This window comes from Diabrotica virgifera, chromosome 6, assembly GCF_917563875.1.
Source record: "Diabrotica virgifera virgifera chromosome 6, PGI_DIABVI_V3a".
NCBI classification, from domain to species: Eukaryota; Metazoa; Arthropoda; class Insecta; order Coleoptera; family Chrysomelidae; genus Diabrotica; species Diabrotica virgifera.
The window spans coordinates 250,337,012-250,360,543 of NC_065448.1; the positions used below are offsets into that span (position 1 = coordinate 250,337,012).

Consider the following 23,532-nt stretch of genomic DNA (forward strand, 5'->3'; position numbering starts at 1 on the left):
TTGCAGCCAAGGATAGCAGGAAACGGGTCTTGTGTGAAGACTTTCTCAGTGCACCAGAAAAAGGTCAGTCTCATTTTTTTGGACATGAATGTATGGGTTTTTCGTAGTAAATACCACATTTAAAATTGAAGAAACATAATCAATAATATCAGAAAAGCTTCATCAAACTTAAATAGAATTGTTGCTAATAAATTATAATAGTTAAATGTTAATAAAAACTTTCAATTGGAAATCAAAAGAAAATAAGATTCCCATGTGTAAATGTTATGTTTAAGAATAATAAGATATAGCAAATATTAAGCAGTGATTGCCATTTGAATAAAATAAACAATATTTTGATTACAATTGTAACCCATATGTGTTATTATTTTACTCTTTTCTTTCCTATCCCGATTAGGAACCATTAAGAAATACTTAGAAGCCACGTATGTAAGTAATTAATTTTATAAAAAGCCCTGAGATTGAAAACATATTGATATGTGATCTGGTAAATTAATTAGATTATTAGTAATGCATTGATTAAATTAAATGACATATAAAATTATCATCTCATATCAATAATCAAGATCACAACAGTACATATATATATAAATTGTATAGAAGTATTTAAATTTAAAATAAATGTAAAACCTACTTTAGGATGGGGGAAAAAGATTTATTTCGCGACCGTCATAGCGACCGTCATCTCTTCGACGAAATAAATTTTGAACGTATATGTATTGAAGTGAAAACTTCTTTAGGGACGTTGTGCACTTTTTGGCTGGGAAAAAGTATTAAATTGGCAACCGTCATTGAGACCGTCATCGCCTCGAATAAATAAATTTTTGAAGTGAAAACTTCTTGAGGGTCGTTGTGCACTTTTTGAATGGGGAAGAAGTATTGCATTAGCGACCGTCATCGCTTCGGCGAAATAAATTTTTGAAGTGAAAACTTCTTTAGGGACGTTGTGCACTTTTTGGATGGGTTTAAATTATTAAATTTGGATGGGGAGAAAGTAATAAATAAGCGACCGTCATCGCTTCTACGAAATAAACATTTGAAGTGAAAACTTCTTTAGGGACGTTGTGCTCTTTTTGGATGGAAAAAAGTATTAAATTATCGACCGTCATCGCTTCGATGAAATAAATTTGTAAAGTGAAAACTTCTTGAGGGACGTTGTGCAATTTTTGGATGGGGGAAAAGTATTCAATTAGTGACCGTCATCGCTTCGACGAAATAAATATTTGAAGTGAAACTTCTTTAGGGACGTTGTGCACTTTTTCGATGGAAAAAAGTATTAAATTAGCGATCGTCATCGTTTCGATGAAATCAATTTTTGAAGTGGAAACTTCTTGAGGGACGTTGTGTACTTTTTGGATGGGGAAAAATATTAAATTAGCGACCTTTATCGCTTCGACGAAATAAATTTTTTTAAGTCAAAAATTTCTTTAGGGACGTTGTGCACTTTTTGGATGGGGATAAATTACTAAACTAGGGACCGTCATCGCTTCGACGAAATAAATATTTGAAGTGAAACTTCTTTAGGGACGTTGTGCACTTTTTCGATGGAAAAAAGTATTAAATTATCGACCGTCATCGCTTCGATGAAATAAATTTGTAAAGTGAAAACTTCTTGAGGGACGTTGTGCAATTTTTGGATGGGGGAAAAGTATTCAATTAGTGACCGTCATCGCTTCGACGAAATAAATATTTGAAGTGAAACTTCTTGAGGGACGTTGTGTACTTTTTGGATGGGGAAAAATATTAAATTAGCGACCTTTATCGCTTCGACGAAATAAATTTTTTTAAGTCAAAAATTTCTTTAGGGACGTTGTGCACTTTTTGGATGGGGATAAATTACTAAATTAGGGACCGTCATCGCTTCGACGAAATAAATATTTGAAGTGAAACTTCTTTAGGGACCTTGTGCACTTTTTGGATGGGGGAAAAGATGCGGGGATTTTTTTGTTGTTTATTAACGATGCATCTAACCAGTTTGATATTTTGGACCTGACGTTATTTGCAGATGATACTTCTCTTGTGGTCTCAGCACAGACCTATGAGAAATTGGCATCTACTTGCAATAGTTTTTTAGCTCGGTTTAATGACTGGTGTCGATCTAATAACCTAATTTTAAATGTAGACAAAACAAAAGTAATATATTTTAATAACTTAAATTCTGTAAATCCCGTACTACATCTAAGTTTTAACAATGTACTACTGGATTCCTCAAATCATACAAAATTTTTAGGTATCCATCTCGACTCAAAATTAAAATGGTCAGTTCACATAGACATGCTCAGTAAGTCCCTTAATAAGTCGTACTATGCATTATCTCGTATTAAAAATATTATGCCCATCTCTGCGCTTTTAAATGTATACTATAGCCTTGTTTATAGTAGACTTTGTTACAACATAGTTTTATGGGGGAATGCAGTCAACAGTGACAGAATATTTATAACACAAAAACGTATAATACGAAAAATGTTTGGAATTAGACCTCTTGAGAGCTGTAAGCCAATATTTATTAAGAATAATATTTTAAGTTTTCCATGTATTTATATCTTCAGAATGTTACTATATGCTGTTGATAATATTCATATGTATGACAGAAATTCTAGTTTCCACAATTATTCGACACGAGGTGGCGACTTGCTGAGGGTACCTGGTCATAGATCGAGTAAATTTGAAATGTCAGTAAAGTATATGAGCATTAGATTGTTTAACGTTTTACCAAAAAAATATAGAACAATGAATAAATATTTATTTAAGAAATCCATTAAAAGCTTATTGCTTACCAAATGTTATTATACTGTGGAAAAGTTTGTTTCGGACAGAAATATTACCTAAATGTTATCAATTCTATCTACCTTAAAATGTTTATAAAATTTATAAATGTATTAATTTTATTGTTTGTTTGTTTGTAAAACTAATGACATGTCCTATACATTGTCTGTCTTAAAGGATGAATAAATATTATTATTATTATTATTAAATTAGCGACCGTCATCACTTCGATGAAATCAATTTTTGAAGTGGAAAGTTCTTGAGGGACGTTGTGCACTTTTTGGATAAAGAAAAATTAATTAATTAGCGACCGTCATCGCTTCGACGAAATAAATTTTTTAAGTTAAAACTTTTTTAGGGACGTTGTGCACTTTTTCGATGTAAAAAATTATTAAATTAGCGACTATCATCGCTTCGACGAAATAAATATTTGAAGTGAAAACTTCTTGAGGGACGTTGTGCACTTTTTGGATGGGGAAAATTATTAAATTAGCGACCGTTATCGCTTCGACGAAATAAATTTTTGAATTGAAAATTTCTTTATGGACGTTGTGCACTTCTTGGATGGGGAAAAAGTATTGAATTTGCGACCGTCATCACTTCGCTGAAATAAATTTTGTACATATATAAATAGGGATGTTCACAAAAAATTAAAAACTCATTTCAAACATGTAAAACGATTAAGAAACACCCTAGGAATAATTGTCCAAAATTTCAACAAAATTGAAAAAGCCTTTCTATAAAAAATCTTTATTAGAAATCTAGCATTATTTTAAATTTTAAGAACGCTTCTCTATTGGCCTGACGTCACTATTTGCATACCCCAAGCGCGCGCCATTCTCATAGTGTTACTGTTAACCTGTTTGACGTTTCAGGTCATTTTATTTTGTTCTCTTCTTGTTTTATCAGGGTTAAAGTGGAGTTTTATAGTGAATTTGTTTAGTTTAAAGTGGATAGACTGTTTGTAAGGACATAATATGTTTATAAAATATTATTTTGGGTTTTACAAAAATAAACAAATAAAATGGAAGAAGGTTTTCAGAAAGCCGATTCGTATAAACTACCGACTGTAGTGTAGATGTAACAATGGTGTATGATTTATTGGCATCTTGTAAAAAAATAAATCTACCACAGCTTTACTGAGTGTATATTCCATATAATTTTTCATGTCTTCTTTAAGCTAAAAAAATAAATGCTTAATACTCCACAAAAAAAAATAGAGAAAGTTGTATTGTACGCATGCATATTGTATACATACATTGGCTGGTTATTACTTTACCTTGGTTAGGTGTATTAAAAATATTTTTATTCTTCTTCATGTGCCTTGTCCGTTGGCTATCATCATGGCAATTTTAATTTCATTTGAGGCGTTTCTGAATAACTCGATCGATTTTTGTCCAAATCATTGGCGTAAGTTTTTAAGTCATGAGTGTCTTTTCTTCCGGGTCCGCGTTTGCTCTCTATTTTACCTTGCGTTATCAGTTGGAGTATACGATATTTATCATGCCTCATGATATGACCGAAATATTTAAGATTTCGTTTCTTAATTGTAAAAGAGATTTCTTTTTGTTTTCCCATTCGACGCAATACCTGTACGTTGGTGTGGGTCGCCCAGGATATTTTGAGGATGCGTGGGTACACCCACATCTCGAATGCCTCTAGCTTTTTCATTAATGTTTCCATTATTGTCCAGGCCTCTGCGCCATATAGCAAGACCGGAAATAATAACATTTTAGCAGCCGCATTTTTAGTGGGAGAGATATTATGTCGCAATGGGTGAAAATATTTCTCATGCATGTTGTTAAATGTTGTCCTTTTCAACTCTAGATCTTATTTCGGTTGTTTCGTATTTCGAGTTGACAACTGTTCCAAGGTAAAAAATATTTTTGAACTTGGGTATTATACATTTTCATTTCAACCAATCTTTTCACTAAATTATTAATGATTTTAATATAATATAAAGTCATACCTACATCCACATGTAGTTATTTCAAGGTTTACTTTTACTGTATGTATTATTAGAATCCCCTTTTTAGGAATATCCCAGTTTAAGGAATACAAATTTGAGGTCCCGAAACTTTTTCATTTACTCTTTAAGGGGGTAGGTGCAAAATCTTGGTCCAATGCTATTTAAATTCATTCATTTTTTTCGAATCCTGAGAAAACTAATAAGTATTTTTGAAAAATGTAAATGCAGAAAGAACAATTACATTATTACCAAGGGCCGAAAGTCTCTGGAAAACTTCTATAATGTTTATTTTATTAAGTTAGTTCTTTAAGTTAGTTATTTTAAGTTCTAGCTGCAACAAACCATTTCTTTTTCTGTTTTAAATTGGCTGGAACGGTAATAAAAATCTTGTCAGAACTGTTTTTTGATGTATTTACACACCCAGGAACAAAACACCACTTATTTGGCTTTATTTTTAATAATTAAATACGTAATAATTAAATACGTAAAAAACTGCGCATATTCAAATACACTGAGTAAATAAGTATACAAAACTAGTCGTCGATCAAAGACGTTACGACTGCTGACGTCACAGATCGTAGCCTCGCTGCAGGGTACCGTTTTTCTAGCCTCCAAGAAAATCAACATTATGAACTCATTTATCTTAAAAAATATACATTTTTAAACAGTTTTATGATTGTTACGTTTTTATATACCTTGTAATCTATTGAATTTAACTATATTTAAAAATTAGTGAAAACATCCCTATTATGTGTATGTATACATAAATAGCATAGGGCATACGCATCGCGTATATCGTATATGATATAGGTACAGAACTTCTTTTAGGATGGGGTAAAAGCATTGAGCTCGTAATTTATATACTATAAGAAGTTTTCACTTCTGTCGGCACTCCCACGAGTGCCTTGAATTTTTTTTTTATTGGCTTTAGGATAAGACCATACGGCCAGAAACAAACTAAGTAGTACATAATATAAACATAATACAAACAAAACAATTATACATAATATAAACAAAACATAAATAAACATAGTATATCTTATCTATCTAAATAGTAATCTAAGTTAAGGTTATCTAAGTCTGACCGACCTTTTTGTTAAGAATAGATATATTAATCTTAATAAACATTTTGGGATAAGGACAAGGGTTACACTTTTCTCATCCAAGGGTTTTTCTTATCATTTTTTATCAATTATTGATTACCTACATACCCACCCCACACGGTAAGGCAGGCATGTAGGAAATCAAATGGAAAGACAATTTAAGGTTACAAGCCTAATCTAGTCTTCTATAACTTAATTTTACAGTAATATAGGAAAAACAAAATAAAATCAAAAATACGTTTATCACTCAGAGCCAAAAGATACATAACATTATAGGGACTGTAAACGTTTAAACTTCTTAAATTTTTTGTAAGAATGTCCGACTGATGTGTGTACTTCTTACAATTAAAAAATATATGATCTAAGTCTGCCGTTTCATTGCAAATATCACAAAAATTGTTATCAATTATTTTTATTTTGTATAAATGTGCCGGATAGCAAGCATGTCCAAACTTCATCCGAGATATGGTTGTTATGGAACTTCTCGGATAGTTGTAATTTTTAAACCAGTAATTTTTTCGAATATCGGGTTCTAGCAATGTATATCTTGTGCCTTTTGTCAAAATGAAATGTTTGTATTGTTTAGACCATTTTTTATATAAATTATCCTTAGCAATATTTATTCTCTCATCTAATGCTAATAAGGGTGTAACATCTTCTCCCAACTGTATGCTTTCTTTAGCCGCTTTATCAACTTGTTCATTCAAACTGATTCATCAAACTGTTCAGCTTTATTATCTGTCCTAGGTATATATGTATTCTGCCACCTGCTTTAATTTATTCTGTTTGACTACTATTTCTAATAATTTGTTTTCTTGGTTTGTCATAATCTTGGTTCATATATTTATATACCTCTAATAAAACACTCATTAAGTACATTTATTTAAACGTAAGTAAAAAACATGGAGTTTCAATCAAATATCATTTCAAAATCGATTAGTATATTTCGGTTCATCAACCTAAAAAGTCAAATAAAAAAAAACAGCAAAGCTGTATCTTCGTCGAGAAAGATGTGGCGTCGCGTCATGAAAAGCGTCAGGATAATGCATTATGAGTGGCGTTATATATGTACGTCTAATTGGACGATAATTAGTGGAAAAGGGAGGCGGTTGTTAACGGACAAAAATATTGCGATATTAACCCTAAAAAGGACGGGTGGAATGACACGAATAGGAGAGGCTTGTGAGGACCAAAATAAACAAGCTGAAAATGCGAGCATTATCATAACGAAAACTTTGTTTATTTACGTATTTTAATTCATAATATGGAAAATTGCTATTATGGAAAGTAGTTTAGAATTAATAATTACGTTTTAATGTACAATTATATCATTCTAATTTAAATATTATGAACTATAAAAGTCTTGATCGAAATTCATATTTTTTTATATATCTCGTATAAAATTAATAAAATTTTATATATGATGGTTGCATCATAAATCTTAGACCATGAAAAACTTTTTATGAAAAATAACTTTTCTTCGTCAAATTAAAAATAAAAGAGTTATAAATGAAAATGTTGTTGGTATCCATAATTTGAGAAAAATCTTCAAGTATTTTTTTCCATTAGAAGGATGTAATTGCACATATCAGACCATAATTTTTTATTCAAAACACCATTTCATATAGCCGGTTCGCTAAACTCAGACACAACTGGCTAGTGATTTTAGTCAGTAATTTTACCAATTTGGCAAAAAAAAAATAATTACTAAATAGTTAATAATTACTAAGTAATTAGTAATCTTGCCAATTTTGGCAAAATTGACAAAAAACAAAAAAGAATGTGTGTGTACTTTGTACGCACGTAAGAAGTTATACTTTTATTATAATATAATCTAACTTCATATTATGATTTCAACGAAACCAATATACCTATCTACTTAAACAGTTTTTTTTTGTATTGTATTTAAATATTGAACTAATTTTAGAAAAATTTTTTTTAATTTAAATATTTATCCGGATTTGAACAAGGGACCTCTCGATCCCTAGGCAAATGCTCTACCGATCAGCTACCACGGTTTTTGTATTCGGTCGATCATTTCTCGGACATAATTACAATCACGGTGACAGATACATTAATTGAAAATAAACATTTTTAATAATACTTATTAGGAGGAAGACAAATCCACAGACATAAAAATTATAATAAATATATTTACTAAAAACACTAATAATATATTATTTTCACGCACACCTTATTTGCGCTACATAACTTAAAAGATGTAGCGACTAATACCATACTGTCGGAGAGCGCATGCGCCTGGGAATGTAAAAATTCACCCTCGTGCCTAAAGAAGTATAACTTCAAAAAATTACTTACTAAAGTCACTAGCCAGTTGTGTCTGAGTTTAGCGAACCGACTATACAGTGGAACCTCGATAACTCGGATTAATCGGGACCGCGGCCGATCCGGGTTATCGAAAATCCGGGTTAGCCGGAGAATATGGTAAAAATTAATAAAATACGGTATACTTACAGATAAACTCCGTTAGAATTGAAATAACATGAAATATACAGGGTGTCCCGAAAAGATTGGTCATAAATTATATCACAGATTCTGGGGTCAAAAATACGTTGATTGAACCTCACTTACCTATATACAATAGTGCACACAAAAAAAGTTACAGCCCTTTGAAGTTACAAAATGAAAATCGATTTTTTGTCATATATCGAAAACGCTCAGAGATTTTTTATTGAAAATGGACATGTGGCATTTTTACGGCAGCAACATCTTAAAAAAAATTTAAGTAAAATTTGTGCACCCCATACAAATTTTATGGGGGTTTTGTTCCCTTAAACCCCCCCCCCAAACTTTTGTGTACGTTCCAATTAAATTATTATTGTGGCACCATTAGTTAAACACATTATTTTTAAAACTTTTTTGCCTCTTAGTACTTTTTCGATAAGCCAGTGTTTATCGAGATATTTTGAATATTTGTCGAATCCACCACATATTTATATATGGTTAAGTACGGTTATAGAGACCTGTTAATAATCTGAAAATTTATTTATAATTTACATTTTTAGGTATATTTTGAAAAAGAAGCTACATCTCCATAAAAGGTGACTAATGAACAAAAGACTAAGAGGCAAAAGTTTTAAAAACACTGTGTTTAACTAATGGTACCACAATAATAGTTTAATTGGAACGTACACAAACATTTGGGGGGTTTAAAGGAACAAAACCCCCATAAAATTTTTGCGTAAATATATTGGAAAAGAAGCCGCATCTCAATAAAAACTGGCTTATCGAAAAAATACTAAGAGGCAAAAAAGTTTTAAAAACGTTGTGTTTAACTAATGGTACCACAATAATGAATTAATTGAAACGTTCACAAAAGTTTGGGGGGGTTTAAGGGAACAAAATCCCCATAAATTATTTATGGGGTGGAAAATTTCACTATAATTTTGTTTTGAGATGTTCCTGCCATAAGAATGATACATGTCCATTTTCAATAAAAAATCTCTAATAGTTTTCGATATATTAAACAAAATCAATTTTCATTTTGTAACTTCAAAGGGCTGTAACTTTTTTCATGAGCACATTTGTACTAAGGTAAGTTAGGTTCAATCGAACTATTTTTAACCCCAGAATGTGTGGTATAATTTATGACAAATCTTTTCGGGACACCCTGTATATAAATAGGTATGCACAGTACCTACACATCTAAATTACTAAAAACACGCACACAAAAACGTAAGCAAACGGAAGCGAACAATATACAAGACTGTACTACACACAATACAGTCACAATCGATGTGATGTTATTTAAGAACAGTGAAAACTAAAGACCATTGTTTGAAAAAGAATTTTTTAAATAGGTAGTCTTTTAGTCTTTATAAACAATGCTGTTTGAAATATATAAAGGAATACTATGTACAGACAGGTGTCTGTTGTTTCTGCCGGCGCGGCGTGTGCCATGAGTCATTTTTACTATCGTATAGTTCAAATTACACAAATACACATTATCTCTCAAATATTATACAGTGGAACCTCGATAACTCGGATTAATCAGGACCGCGGCCGATCCGGGTTATGGAAAATCCGGGTTAGCCGGAGAATATGGTAAAAATTAATAAAATACGGTATACTTACAGATAAACTCCGTTATAATTGAAATAACATGAAATATATATATGCACAGTGCACAGTACCTACACATCTAAATTATTAAAAACACGCAAACACAAACCTAAACAAACGAAAGCAAACAATACAACGATGTAATGAACAGTGAAAACTAAGACCATTGTTTAAAAAAGAATTTTTTAAATACTATTTTTTAAACAATGCTAAGACAGTTTGAAATAAATAAAGGAATAACTGGTGCCTGTTGTTTCCGATAAATCCGAGACAATGACCGTCGCCCTGCCGCCGCCGCCGTGTGCCATGAGTCATTGTTACTATCATATACATAGTTCAAATTACACAAATACACATCTCTCAAATATTATATTACATACTATCCCATGCAAGATAATTCGGATGGAATTCCCCAGATTAAGAGACTGGGCCGATATCAAAATAATCTGGGGAATTTCATCCGAATTATCTTGCAACGGATAGTACATTTTTATTGTTGAAATGTTTGCCTGATGAAAATCGGTCCGGGTTAGCCGGACTTCCGGGTTATCGGGGGCCGACTTATCGGGGTTCCACTGTATTACATACATTTTTATTGCTGAAATGTTTATCTGATAATTAACTATTTATTTTTATAGGAAATAAGCCACAATTAAATTGAAAAATAATTTTATTAACATTTCGACGCTCAAATCGGGTGTCGTCAAAATACAAAATACTGAAAATCAAAATGTTTATCTGATGAAAATCGGTCCGGGTTAGCCGGACTTCCGGGTTATCGGGGGCCGACTTATCGGGGTTCCACTGTAATAACAATTTTCATTTCATAACAAATGGAACAGTCCATTTATCATTAAGTACTCCCATTAAAGGGGAGGCCGTATACTCGTATAAACCTTTTTAAAATTGTTAATAAAGTATCGCTTTCAAAATATACTCAAATTGTATTTTTGAACATCGTATTTATTTTATATATAATAATTAAATTCACTATCAAATGTCATTGATATTTTATTAATACTTTATTTAAAATTTAGTTTGACATTCACGAAGTGTCAAACTCAAATAATGTAAATAACCTATGCTTTGCTTAACAAATTCAGATTAAAAAACTAGCCTACTTACTAGCAACGATTTCAGCTGACGTTTAGTCTGTCGGCAGAAAATAAAAGGATTGTGACGTCACATTTTAGATTTTGAGATCGATTATCTCGCAGACGGTTAGAGATCCCGAAATGCCATTTTCAGATTTGGATTCAGAAGACAAAACTACATAAGAATCCATCGATAAATCTGCTCTAAGTATTGCAGGAACGGCAACGCAATAACACTCAAACTTTGCGAATTTATAAACGAAAAGTTTTCGTTGAAAATTTCGAAAAAAATAGAAATTAATTAAAAATCATACTCGCTTTTGCCAATGTCGTAGATGCAGTAGCACAATCAACAGAAGTTAAGGATATTTCCTCGAGCTTTGAAGAAGCTAAATTAAATATCGGTCTAAAAGCTGGTTTAGACGCTGGGATAAATGCGAGCAATTTATCGTAACGATGGAGTCAATTTATCGTCGTGTGTAAACAGTACATCGGAGCGATTTTATCACTGCGATGTACCGTAATAAAAAGATCGATAAATAGTAACGATTCGTCGTTACGATCAATTGCTCGCATTTTTGCTCGCATTACGATTAATTGCGAATAAAGACAAGAACGATAACGATTGATAAGAAATAACGATCGAGTTGTTTCAATTTATCGTCGCGTGTAAACGGTACATCGCAGAGATTTATCCCTGCGACGTACGACGTACCGTAATAAAAAAAAATCGATAAATCGTAGCGTTAATAACAATGTTTTTTAAATGATATTTATTGTTACAGGAAACTTATCCCGCATCACCACCCGTGTGGTTTGCAGATTCCGAAGAAACTAGTATAGCAAATGCGGTTCAAATATTAAGCAACACAGAAGGCTTGGACAATCATGTCCTCCATCAGGTGATAATACTTCTTAGGGAACTATGCCGATTGCATGGCGTTCCAGAACCACCCGACTTAGAAAGACTGCATATTCTAAATCCACTAACAACAAATCGGTAAGTAAACCAAAACTTCTTTTAATATGTACAATAAAAGGACATAGAAAAGCAAGTCTTCTTCTTCTTCTAGTGTCGACTCCACTAATGAAAGCGGAAAGCATATGTGTGTTTAATCCGGTCCAGTCGCGAATGTTTTTTGCTATGACATTTGTCGTCTACCAGGACTCCTTTTCCTTCTATTTTACCCTTCATAATCAGCTGTAAAAACTCGTATTTATCATTTCTAAGTATGTACCCTAAATATGCTGTTTTACTTTATCGTACTACATACGTAGTATAATAGATAAAGTTATAGGAACGTGCAAAAAAATATTTCAGATTTCACTTTTTTTTCGACGTTTTGAGTCCCCCTAAGTCTAAAAAGCAAATAAAAAAAACATGTCGGAAGTATGTACGTACATTTGAAATTTGGCAGACATATATGGTACTTTATTATCTTTTATCACAATAAATTTTACCCAAAATATGGCTTCCGGTTAAACCGGAAATGAAAAAAAAATCTTAATTTTTTAGATCCGCCCTGTATATTTTTACATATTTTGAAAGAACGCAAAATTACCTTTCCAATGACATAAGACTCGTTGCTGTAGCTCAAAAACTCGAAAAGTTACAGTAAATAGAAATTTTGCTATAATCTTGTGTGTGTCCTCTCTCACGCGATCATAGCAGAGCATTATTATGGGGCAGTCAATGAGGGTATTTGGCTCAGAATTCCATCCTGCTATACCGATGTACTTGATATTTTCACAGTAAGTAGGGAATAGCTCAAGAAACAAAATCTACCCTATATACTATGGCGCTTTTATCTTAGGGAGGTTCCCACCCCTTCAAGGGGGTGGAAAATTTTTTGGTCAAAATAAACACGGAAGTGGCTAGAGAACCTATTTCTAAGCAAAAACTGTCTATACTTTTTTTTTGAGAACTCGATACTTTTTGAGTTATGCGTAGTTGAAAACTGGCCATTTTCATTGAAAAATGACACCTTTTCAGTTTTTTGTGAATCCTTAAAAACTATGCATCGAACTAAAAACACTATATAAAAAATTTTTAGATTATAAATAACAAAGAGATTCGTTCCTTCGTAAATCTTCTATTTATAATACAAAAAGAGATATGGTAGCTGAAAAGAGTTTGTTTTTTGGTGCATGCTCAAATTGGTGTATTCAACTTGAAATAACAGAGGAACGGTAGGTTTTAGGTGTATAATGCTACCAACGCCTTTTGTAGTGTTTGAAAAGGCCTTAAAACGAGCACCGTTAAATGTCGGTCACATTCAAACTAAGCGAGATATGGTGCAAAAAAATGTATGACTAATGTACTTTAAGGAAAAATACGTACATACATAATAAGTACGTATATTTAACCCCTCATCCACCAGAATTTAAATGCATCGTTTTTCTTCTGCAATACCTTTTAATATGGTGTTATTTCTACTTTCAAAAAGTTGGACGGGTTTAAAATGAAAGGTTTTTGAAAAAAATAAGATCAAATTATAGAGCGCATTTTTAAATTTTCTTAAAAATCTTCCTTTTTCTCCATGTTATTCGAAAATAAAAATGTTCCACTCCCGAGAAGGGGTGGGAACCGCCCCCATGATAAAAGTGCCATAGTATATAGTATATAGGATAGACTTTGAATTAGGAGATTGGGCTACTCCCAAAATTTCATTAAAATCGATGCAGTAGGATAGAATTCGGAGGTAATATCTTGTTCTTACTCTCGCGCATTGCCTGGCGTAATAGAAATAGAATGAAAATGCAAATATTGTAAACTATTAATTTCTCTGAAAAATGAACTGATTTGAAATGAAAGTATGACTAATATTCTATTGATTTATGCAATAATCTATAGTATGTCCCCGAAATATGGCATCGAACATTTTCTCAAATGCAGGAATTAATGACGCGTAGAACCATAAAATATTTTCAAGTATACAAGGTGTCTCTAAAATATCAAAATAACGAGTAACTTTGTTGTGTTTAACTTTGTTATCTAGTACGATAACGATAATAGATCGGTACGATAAAGTTCTCGGGCGGCCCTTCCGTCCAGCGTTTTTCTCTTTTTAATGGTGGTCAAAAAATCTCTGTCTCTTCCCATTCTGTGCAATACCATTGTAATATGATCGGTCCACGGTATTTTCAAAATTCTTTCGAAAAGCCACATCTCAAAAGCTTCTAGCTTTCTCATTAGATCAACATTAAAAGTCCAAGCTTCGACACCATAAAGACGAATAGAGTGGATATAACATTTTACCATCCGATATCGGATTTGCAGATTGAGTCTTTGGTTACTAAGAAATTTCCTCATCTTTAAAAAGGCTGCTCTTGATTGATCTATTCTTGATCGAATTTCTAATTTCGGATTTAGTTCTTCCGTAATCCAGACTTAACTTTTTCATTTTGTCCACTTGTTTGATATCTTCATTTTTTATCTGAACCACAGTCCACCAAGGCTTGTCCACAAAAAAATGCCTGAGTTACTGTTTTATGAAGCCCTAAGAGTATTTTTGTGTAGGGAGTAGAAGGAAGTAATAACATTTTTTCTTGTTTTTGGTCTAAAAGGTTTTTCCAGTTGTATGCGCTGTTTATTTTCCTATTTTCCAACATATTTCAGGATGCGGTTTTTTCTTATCGGTTTTTAATTTTATTTATTTTATGTATGCCACAAATAGTTATCTATGCCAACAAGGATCCTATTATCTCCCGCATAATTCTAAACATTTGTTTAATTTCCAGATTTGTATGTTACATGTTTTGAGAGAGAATATTTTGTTTTTCTAATAAATAGGAATAAGGTATACAGTAATGAGTGCGCTAATAACTGACAAAAGAACATAAAAGACGACAAACATAATACGTTGTAAAATAGAAAGAGATGAAGCTATTAGAGGTGGGAAATTATCAATAGACACCAATAAATTTACATTATATTGATAGTTTCTCACCTTTAGACGTAACAGAGGAGTTTGGTAAATAACACTGTGCCAGGAGAATTTTATAAATACTATATATAATTATAATTTTATAATAAAAAAGAATGTGTGTGTACTTTGTACGCACGTAAGAAGTTATACTTCTATTATATGATTTAAACGAAATTAATATACTTTTTATTTATATTTTGTTTAAATATTAAACTAATTTATACTTACTACTTCTCAAACATTTTTATTAGAACAGTGCCAAAAATTAAAATAATAAAAGAATAAAACACACACAAACACATTAAACAAGCCACAAATGATGTCTGAAAATTAATTGTCGAAAATTTTTTTAACTAAATACGTATTTTCTGAAAATACAATTATATAATAAATATACTTACAATCATAAAATGTATTAAAAAAAACAAAAAAGAAAGTTTCTATTGGGACTCGAACCAGCGCTGATAAGAGCGGTTGGTATTGTAATTCACTCGCCTTCTCCGCTTAGCCACGGACACTATGTGTCATTATTTACGAAGATCGACTAACTAAACGGATTAAACTTGTGATATTTTGATATTTTGAAAATTGATCAAATTATTTTAATTTTGAATTGAAATGATTTAGAATTGAAAAAATAGAACAAAACATAGAGCAAAAAACCAATATATTAGGTGAATATTGATAGAAATTTTGATGGTAATCAAATTATATAAATAAAAGTATTACATACTATGTATTTTGGCAGATCAAATAGGTAGGTTTATACCCATGATACATTAACAATTATTACGTACCTGTTGCTTTTAAAAACTATTTAAAAGTCACTACAATATTATAAACTTTTTTGTTTCTGTCCTCACAACAATAAAACTAATATATTATACATTTGTTTACCTTTACCTCCAAACCACAGCTGCCATATCGGATAATTTTTGACATGTCATTTGAACATCCAATCAGAACAAAGTTATAATGCGCATGCGCCGGGCTGATAGGTTTTAACATATAAAAAAATCACCCTCTATCGCCGGTAAAGAAGTATAACTTCAATAATAATATATAATTTGTGTCGAAGAACGTGTCGATAAGACTTACCTAAGCCAAGAAGAAATTCATGAGTTTTGGGGAAATCAACTTTCCACGCCAGCTGCTCTTAACAACAATGCTGGATGGATAGAAGATACGACACAGAACTGCCAACACTACATTACCACCCTTTACGAACCCTTCACTACTGAAGAAGTCTCAAATACCATCAAAGAGCTTCATAACTGGAAATATCCTGGACCAGACGGAGTTCAAAACTTTTGGCTCAAGAAGTTTTGGAGTGTTCATGAATGCTTATCAACACTAATTAATCATGTTATTTCTAATCCGCAGGATATACCATCATTCCTAACTCAGGGAACCACTTACTTAATTCCTAGGGATCAAAATAACACCAAAGATCCAGCCAAATACCGCCCAATGACTTGTCTTCCAACTTTGTATAAATTGGTCACATCCTATGTAGCCCGGCGTATCTACCAACACTGTGCTCTGAACAATATCATAGAGCCTCAACATAAAGGATGCGCTAAGGGTTCCATGGGTTGCAAAGAACAACTCACATCAACTCAGTCATTTCTAACCGGGCATATTCCAAAAAGAGGAATCTTTTTACTGCCTTTATTGATTACAAGAAGGCCTTTGATTCAGTGCCGCATGAATGGCTTATAGATATATTGAGAATATATAAAGTCGATGATAATATAGTGACCATTTTAGAGCATATAATGACAGAGTGGAAGACTAGAATTCACCTTCAAATACCTGGTGAAAATGACATCGAAACTGAAAATATCGCAATCAGCCTGGGCCTGTTTCAAGGAGATTCGTTGAGTCCTCTGTGGTTCTATCTAGCTATGAACCCACTATCTCAACTATTGAACTCCACAGACGCAGGTTTTAGCATCAAAAATAACAACAATGTGGTGGCGAAGCTTAATCATTTATTGTACATGGATGATTTGAAATTAATGGCTTCCACTCGAAACCAACTCGATGAGATGCTAAAAACTGTAGAGACTTTTTCTAATGATATTAGTATGCACTTCGGACTAGACAAGTGAAAAGTACAGCCCGGAGGATTCGATATACCAAATGGCCAGAACATCGAGGCCATGGATGAAAACGATATGTATAAATATCTTGGAGTAAAGCAAGCGCGGAAAATTGACCATAAACAAATGAAAACAGAGATAACTACTGAGTTTATACGAAGGGTAAAACAGCTGCTTCGCTCACACCTTAACAGTAGAAATTTGTTTAAGGTACTAAACACCTACGCATGTTCCGCGCTTAGCTATTCATTTGGCATTGTTAAGTGGACAAAAACGGACATAGAAAATCTTCAGCGAAAAGTAAGAACGCACCTCACAAAGGCACAAAAACACCATCCAAAAAGTGCAGTAGAAAGAACGAGATTACCACGGAATTTAGGAGGAAGAGGACTTATGGATATAGGTGAGCAATTAGACAAACAAATTGCTAATTTAAGATCTTATTTTCAGATGCAGGCTGAAACATCTACTCTACATCTCGCTATCTGCGCAGTAGATGACACAACACCGATAAAACTGAGGGAAGCAGAACTGCGCATAAACCACCTTACTAAGGACGAAAAAGTGCGCGCCTGGATGGGTAAACCTCTGCACGGGCGACATCCCAATGAGGTCAGCCAAGATTATGTCGACAATATAGCGTCGAACTACTGGTTGACATCAGGAAAGATGTTCCCTGAACCGGAGGGTTCATTACTGGCCATTCAGAATCAGGTTATACCAACCAGAAATTACCTGAAATATATCATCAAAGACCCTCATGTTCAAAACGACAGATGCCGATATGGATGTCAAGTCCAAGAAACCATCCAACATATTACCGGGGGCTGCCAGGCATTTGCTGCAACTGAATACAAGGAACGGCATGACTCAGTTGGAAAGATCCTTCATCAAGAGATCAAACTGGGACTTCTCCAAACGGATCATCTCCCATATTATCAATAGGTCCCTGAGAGTATGCTTGATAATGGCAACTACAAGCTATACTGGGACCGCACTGTGCTCACAGACCAAACAGTGGCACATAATAGACCAGATCTCGTACTAGTTAATAAATTAACCAGATAAACAACACTAATTGACGTGGCGATACTTAACAACAATAATCTACGTAGTAAATTTACTGAAAGGATCGCCAAGTACAGAGATCTGGAAATTCAAATACGGAGACAATGGAGAATGCAAAGTACCCACCCAGACAATACCGATTATTAAGTCAACTACTGGAGTCATTCCGAAGACCCTCCTCGAAAGCATAAAAAAGCTTTATTACAATGAAAATCTTTATAAGACCATGCAGAAAGCTGTACTACTCGCGACGGCCAGAAGTGTACGAAAATTTTTGGGAGATACACCTGCATACCAAGTCACCTAGGGCTCTATAACATGGAAAGAGTCCCACCAGAGCTCAATCCTTTTGATACCGTAGGTATCTGGGATGAGTCAATTTTCCCCTTAGAGGGAGTGTGAGCCGTATGGCTAAATCTGGATAATATATAATTTTATAAAATTCAGAATTTTATAAAATTCAGAATTTTATAAAATTCTCCTGTAACAGTTTGACTCCGATACGTCTAAAGGTGGGAAACTATCAATATAATGTAAATTTATTGGTTTCTATTGATAATTTCCCACCTCTACTAGTTTCATCTCTTTTTATTTTAAAACGTACTATGTTTTTCATCTTTTGTGTTATTTTGCCGGTTATTAGCACACTCATCACTGCATAAAGAAGAATCTATGTATAATCTTTTTCAAAGAAGCTCTTGAAGTTTTCCAATGATGATACTCTCCTTCAGTAGTTAGAATAGTTTACAGTTTTTAATTGAACATAATATATGTTGTCCTAAACTTCTGTTAATGGCTAAGTATGACGAGAAGGTATGTCACTGCCTTTTTGTATCTAGGTTGGCTCATTTTGTGAATGAGTCCTTCGTACCACACTTTGTCAAATACCTTACTGACGTCTAGCAATGCAGTAGCAGAGTATTTCTTCGGATTGACCTATTCGATCAATCTTAGCACTGGTAACTTGCTGGAGTGTTCAGGTTCAGTTTATAAAACCAAATTGTTCAGACTCTATGACAGGGTTAAATAAAGGATGTTATCCATTTATTGTATGCAAGAGAGGTATTAGAGGTATATAGATGGAGTTTAAATATATTACACTGGGTAGCTACAGAAAGCTCGAAACGGAAGTGGAAGATCAAGTGAATAGAGCAAACAGAGCCGCAGGTTGCCTGAATGAAACAATATGGAGAAATAAAAATAATGGAAAAGAAATGAGAGGAAGAATTTTTAAAACAGTCATCAGATCAATAATGACATACACGGCAGAAACACGACCTGATACAGGGAGAACAAAAAGAATGCTAATTAGAAACAACAGAGATGAAAACCCTTCGAAATATCGACGGTAAGATGGTAGAATATAGATCTAGTACCTGTATTTCTAGCTCTGTCATTCTAACAGAGCTAGACATGCAGATAAATATACAACGGAGATGCAAGGTGAACAACATTATTAACTGGGTAAGAAACAGAAGAGTAGAATGGATTGACCAAGCCGAATGACAAGAAATTATTATTAAAGACGTGGGTAGATGGTTCCCAATAGGAAGTCGATCAGTGGGAAGACCACGAAAACGATGGAACGTCAACTTATTGGAGGCTCATTGAAAAAACAGAATCAAGTCTACACAAAAAGAAGAAGTAACATTTCATAATAAATTCTGAATCGTGCCTTTCAACTAACTGGAGGCACATTCGTGGAGTCACAGGGAGTCATGTCTACACAAAAAGAAGAAGAAGACATTAAATTGTTTAAAACATGGATATCCGATTATTCGCAGTAATATCCAAGAAGCGTTTTGCTGTTACCTCAAGGAACGCTTTAGTGATCGATTTTTTATATTGGTTAAACATTACAAATTAATGACAAGCCATTACTGATTGTATGTATACATTTTAAATAGCTTATTCGTAAATCACAACACAGTCATCTAAGATAAATTTTATCGCGTTAATTTATTGTTAAAACTTCACGACTGTTAACAAGCAAACTAAAAAAAATACTAGACCAATGAGTTATCAGTAAACTAATTTAAAAAAATAGATTTTAAATTCATAAACAATGTTCCTACGTGTATTAGTTTGTTGACTTATTAGGCATTTGCCCTGGCTATTTATGTAACAAATATAATCAATAATTGAAAAAATGCACCTTTCTACTGTATTTACCTTTTTTTGCGAATCTTCTAAAATTTGCCTCCTCTGCACTAGATTTGGCAAACGATGTTTAATAATCATGTAAAATCGAAGCCATCTCCATCAATATCCTCCCACTAAGTTTTAACGCACGTATCCATAACGTTTTTCAGAAAAGGGTTTAGTACCATAGATCATCTCTTCTTCATCTTCTCGAGAATTACTCTGATTGGAGTACGAAGGGAACCATTCTCGTTGGAACTTTACCGCGCTGAGCAGATGGGACGTGAATTATAAATTGTAAAATTCCCTCACCTTCCTTAGTCTCAGCATCCGTTATGGCTTGGAAATTGTAGAAGCCTCGGGAGGTGTTACCAGAGAAGGTTCCCAGTGTTTTCAATCTGGTGGGATGTAGAGTAACATTTTTGGATGTTGTTTTATGTGCTACTAGATTGAAAACTTAGTTTTTTGCAAGCAGTTGCCGCTAGGGCATCCCTGCCATTTCGTTCGTTGCAATCCGTGACTGCATGCCGGGATTTGTCCTAGTTGGGTCAGAGAGAGCAGCATATGTGCCTCCTGATGAGAGACTAATAAGTTTCGAAACCGGTAGAGGTGCTTGTAGCACTCTTTGATTGAACTAGAATATGGTGCGGCTGTAGTTTCGTGTTGCAATCAAATTGAAAATGGTTATTCATTTTTTAACTAAATAATCATTCGTCGCTCAATCCTTTCTTTAAATTATATTAGTAATATGTTTTGTTCCAGAATAACATCTCGTAATAGCACTGGCGACGGAGACTACGCAATGGACGATGAAAACTTAGATAGCGACGCAGATTTGGATATCGCCGATAGTGATGGCGAAGAAGATAGTGATGCTGACGAGGATCTTGCAATGGAAGTCGAAGACAACAGACCGAAAGCAGACGAAATGGGAGTGGAACACTTGGCCACATTGGAACGATTAAGACAGAATCAACGTCAGGATTACTTAAGGGTAAGAAAAATGTTATTTTTCTTTATTTGTAGATCGCGGAAACACACTCTTATCGTATTATACAAAGAACGCATATTTCTTTAATTCATTGTCTGTTCTATTTTAAGGTTCTTCTCAGTGAAATCGCGCCATCAGTTCTGTTTTGAACTAAAGTTTTCACCTTATTCCAAGACTTCCCTTGATCACTTATCTCGTCCATAACGATTGGTGGGAAAAATGAAAGAATACCCATGAACGATCGCATCAATCACTTATTTTGTATTTGCTGTCTTTTTCTATAACAAACGTATGTTATTTATAGAAAAAGACAGCAAATAAAAATAAGTGATTGATGTGGCCGTTCATGGGTATTCTTTCCTTTTTCCGACTGTAATAGTTTTCGATATATTGGAAAAAATCGATTTTCCATTTGTAACTTCAAAGGGCTGTAAGTTTTTTTATGTGCACATTTGTACTAAGGTAAGTTAGGTTCAGTTAGTTAAGTTAGTTACTTTGAGGACTCACAGTCCTGCTTATTATTCTTATATTATTGTTATTGTTGTTAAATTTTTGTAAATCGTTTTTGAACACCCCTATGATGTTGAAAGGAAGCTATAATTAGCTTACCTCAGCTTAGTACCATTTAATGTCAGTAAGTACCTACTTAAATTACATCTCAACTGAACTATACCTAATTCCACGAATATACGACCCTCTTGGATTATCGCGACAACGAATATTTTACTGTGCAAAATATGAAGAATGAAAGTAAATTGCAAATTATATTGTTGTTTATTGGAGTAATTATTAGAGCCATTTACTTTCGTACTTCTTATGTTGCACACTAAAATATTCGTTGTCGCGATAATCCAAAACAGTCGTATATTCGTGGAATACACCATAGCTTTTCTTCGTTATTGATATTTTATGGACTTTACGGTCTTTAAATGTCTATTCTTCTTGATATATTAGTCATGTTGTGACTGGCTGATTGACATATAGTCAATGCCATTAAAAAAAGTTAGGTTCAATCGAACTACACACACCGGCAAAATTAGCCGAACACCTTAAAAATGGGACATGTTTGATGTCTCGAAATTCCTAAACCACTGGTCCGATTTAAGTGATTCTTTTAGTATGTTATAGCCTTATTATTTAAGAATATCGTTGTAATAATATTGTTGCTAGACAGGTAAATATCATTTTATACCGGGTGTACCAATCATACTGTGTTTTTTTCTTAAAGCTTAGAACACCCTGTGGAATGTTCTAGCAAATGTAAAATATTAAAATTAATACTCCGTTGTAGACTTAGGCTATCTTAACATTTTCCTTTTTGATTCTTTTACTTTTGTGAGATAATAAAAAAGTTATGTGCGTTAACAACTATCCATGTTTTTCATCAATAAATCCTCATAGTAGGGGAGGAAAGTATGCTAAATTTGCAGTTACTCGAGCGTTATGGGGACCTATTGGATTGTGAAGAGTATGTGCTAAATCAGAAAAAGGTTAAGTTAAGTTTTCCATAAAGTGGGGACTTTCCATTTTTTAAATTAATTTTCCATTTGAAACAATCATTTTTCTCCGATTATAGCGCTATGTATCGATAATTCGAAAAAATGTGTCGAATAAAAGTTGCTTATTTTTACGTAAAAAATCCAAATCTGAAATAAAATTTGGGGGCTCCTATTTAAGATTTTAAATTAAATCATCCAATTCACCTCCGTGGGGGCTCGTGACACCCCACGGAGAGGGGTAACTTAAAAATTCTAAATACGAACATGCGATATTTCGCCAAATGAACATCAGATCGTAAAACTGCAAAATACACCTATTCAATATTTTTCAAAAATCTACCGAATGGCACCAAACACGACCCCCACGGAGGTGGGGTGGGGGTTACTTGAAAATCTTAAATAGGAGCCCCCAATTTTTATTGCACATTTAGATCCTTGACGTAAAAATAAGCAACTTTTATTCGCAACATTTTTTCCAATTGTGGAAATGGAAAATAAAATTAAAAAATGGACAGTCTCACACTTTATGGAAAACTTAACTTAACTTTTTTTGGTTTTAGCACCCACTCTTCATAATCCAGTAACGCTCGAGTAACTGCAAATTTAGCATACTTTCCTCCTCTACTATGAGGATTTATTGATGAAAAACATGGATAGTTGTTAACGCACATAACTTTTTTATTATCTCACAGAAGTACATGAATCAAAAAAGAAAATGTTAAGAAAGCCTAAGTCTACAATCGAGTTTTAATTTTAATATTTTACATATGCTAGAATATTCCA

General features: G+C 33.3%; 1 protein-coding gene across 2 annotated transcripts in view; it reads left to right on the forward strand.

The window, feature by feature from the left end:
- LOC114338544 (ubiquitin-conjugating enzyme E2 Q2) overlaps window positions 1-23,532 on the forward strand; it is a 69,674-nt gene that overhangs the window by 24,717 nt on the left and 21,425 nt on the right. For both annotated transcript variants that reach the window (XR_007698779.1, XM_028289148.2), the window contains exons 2-3: window positions 11,801-12,015; window positions 21,022-21,253. Coding sequence is in view for 1 of the 2 variants with exons in the window: in XM_028289148.2 (XP_028144949.1) it covers window positions 11,801-12,015; window positions 21,022-21,253 (447 nt within the window). In the remaining variant the exon portion in view is untranslated. The remainder of the gene's footprint in view (window positions 1-11,800; window positions 12,016-21,021; window positions 21,254-23,532) is intronic.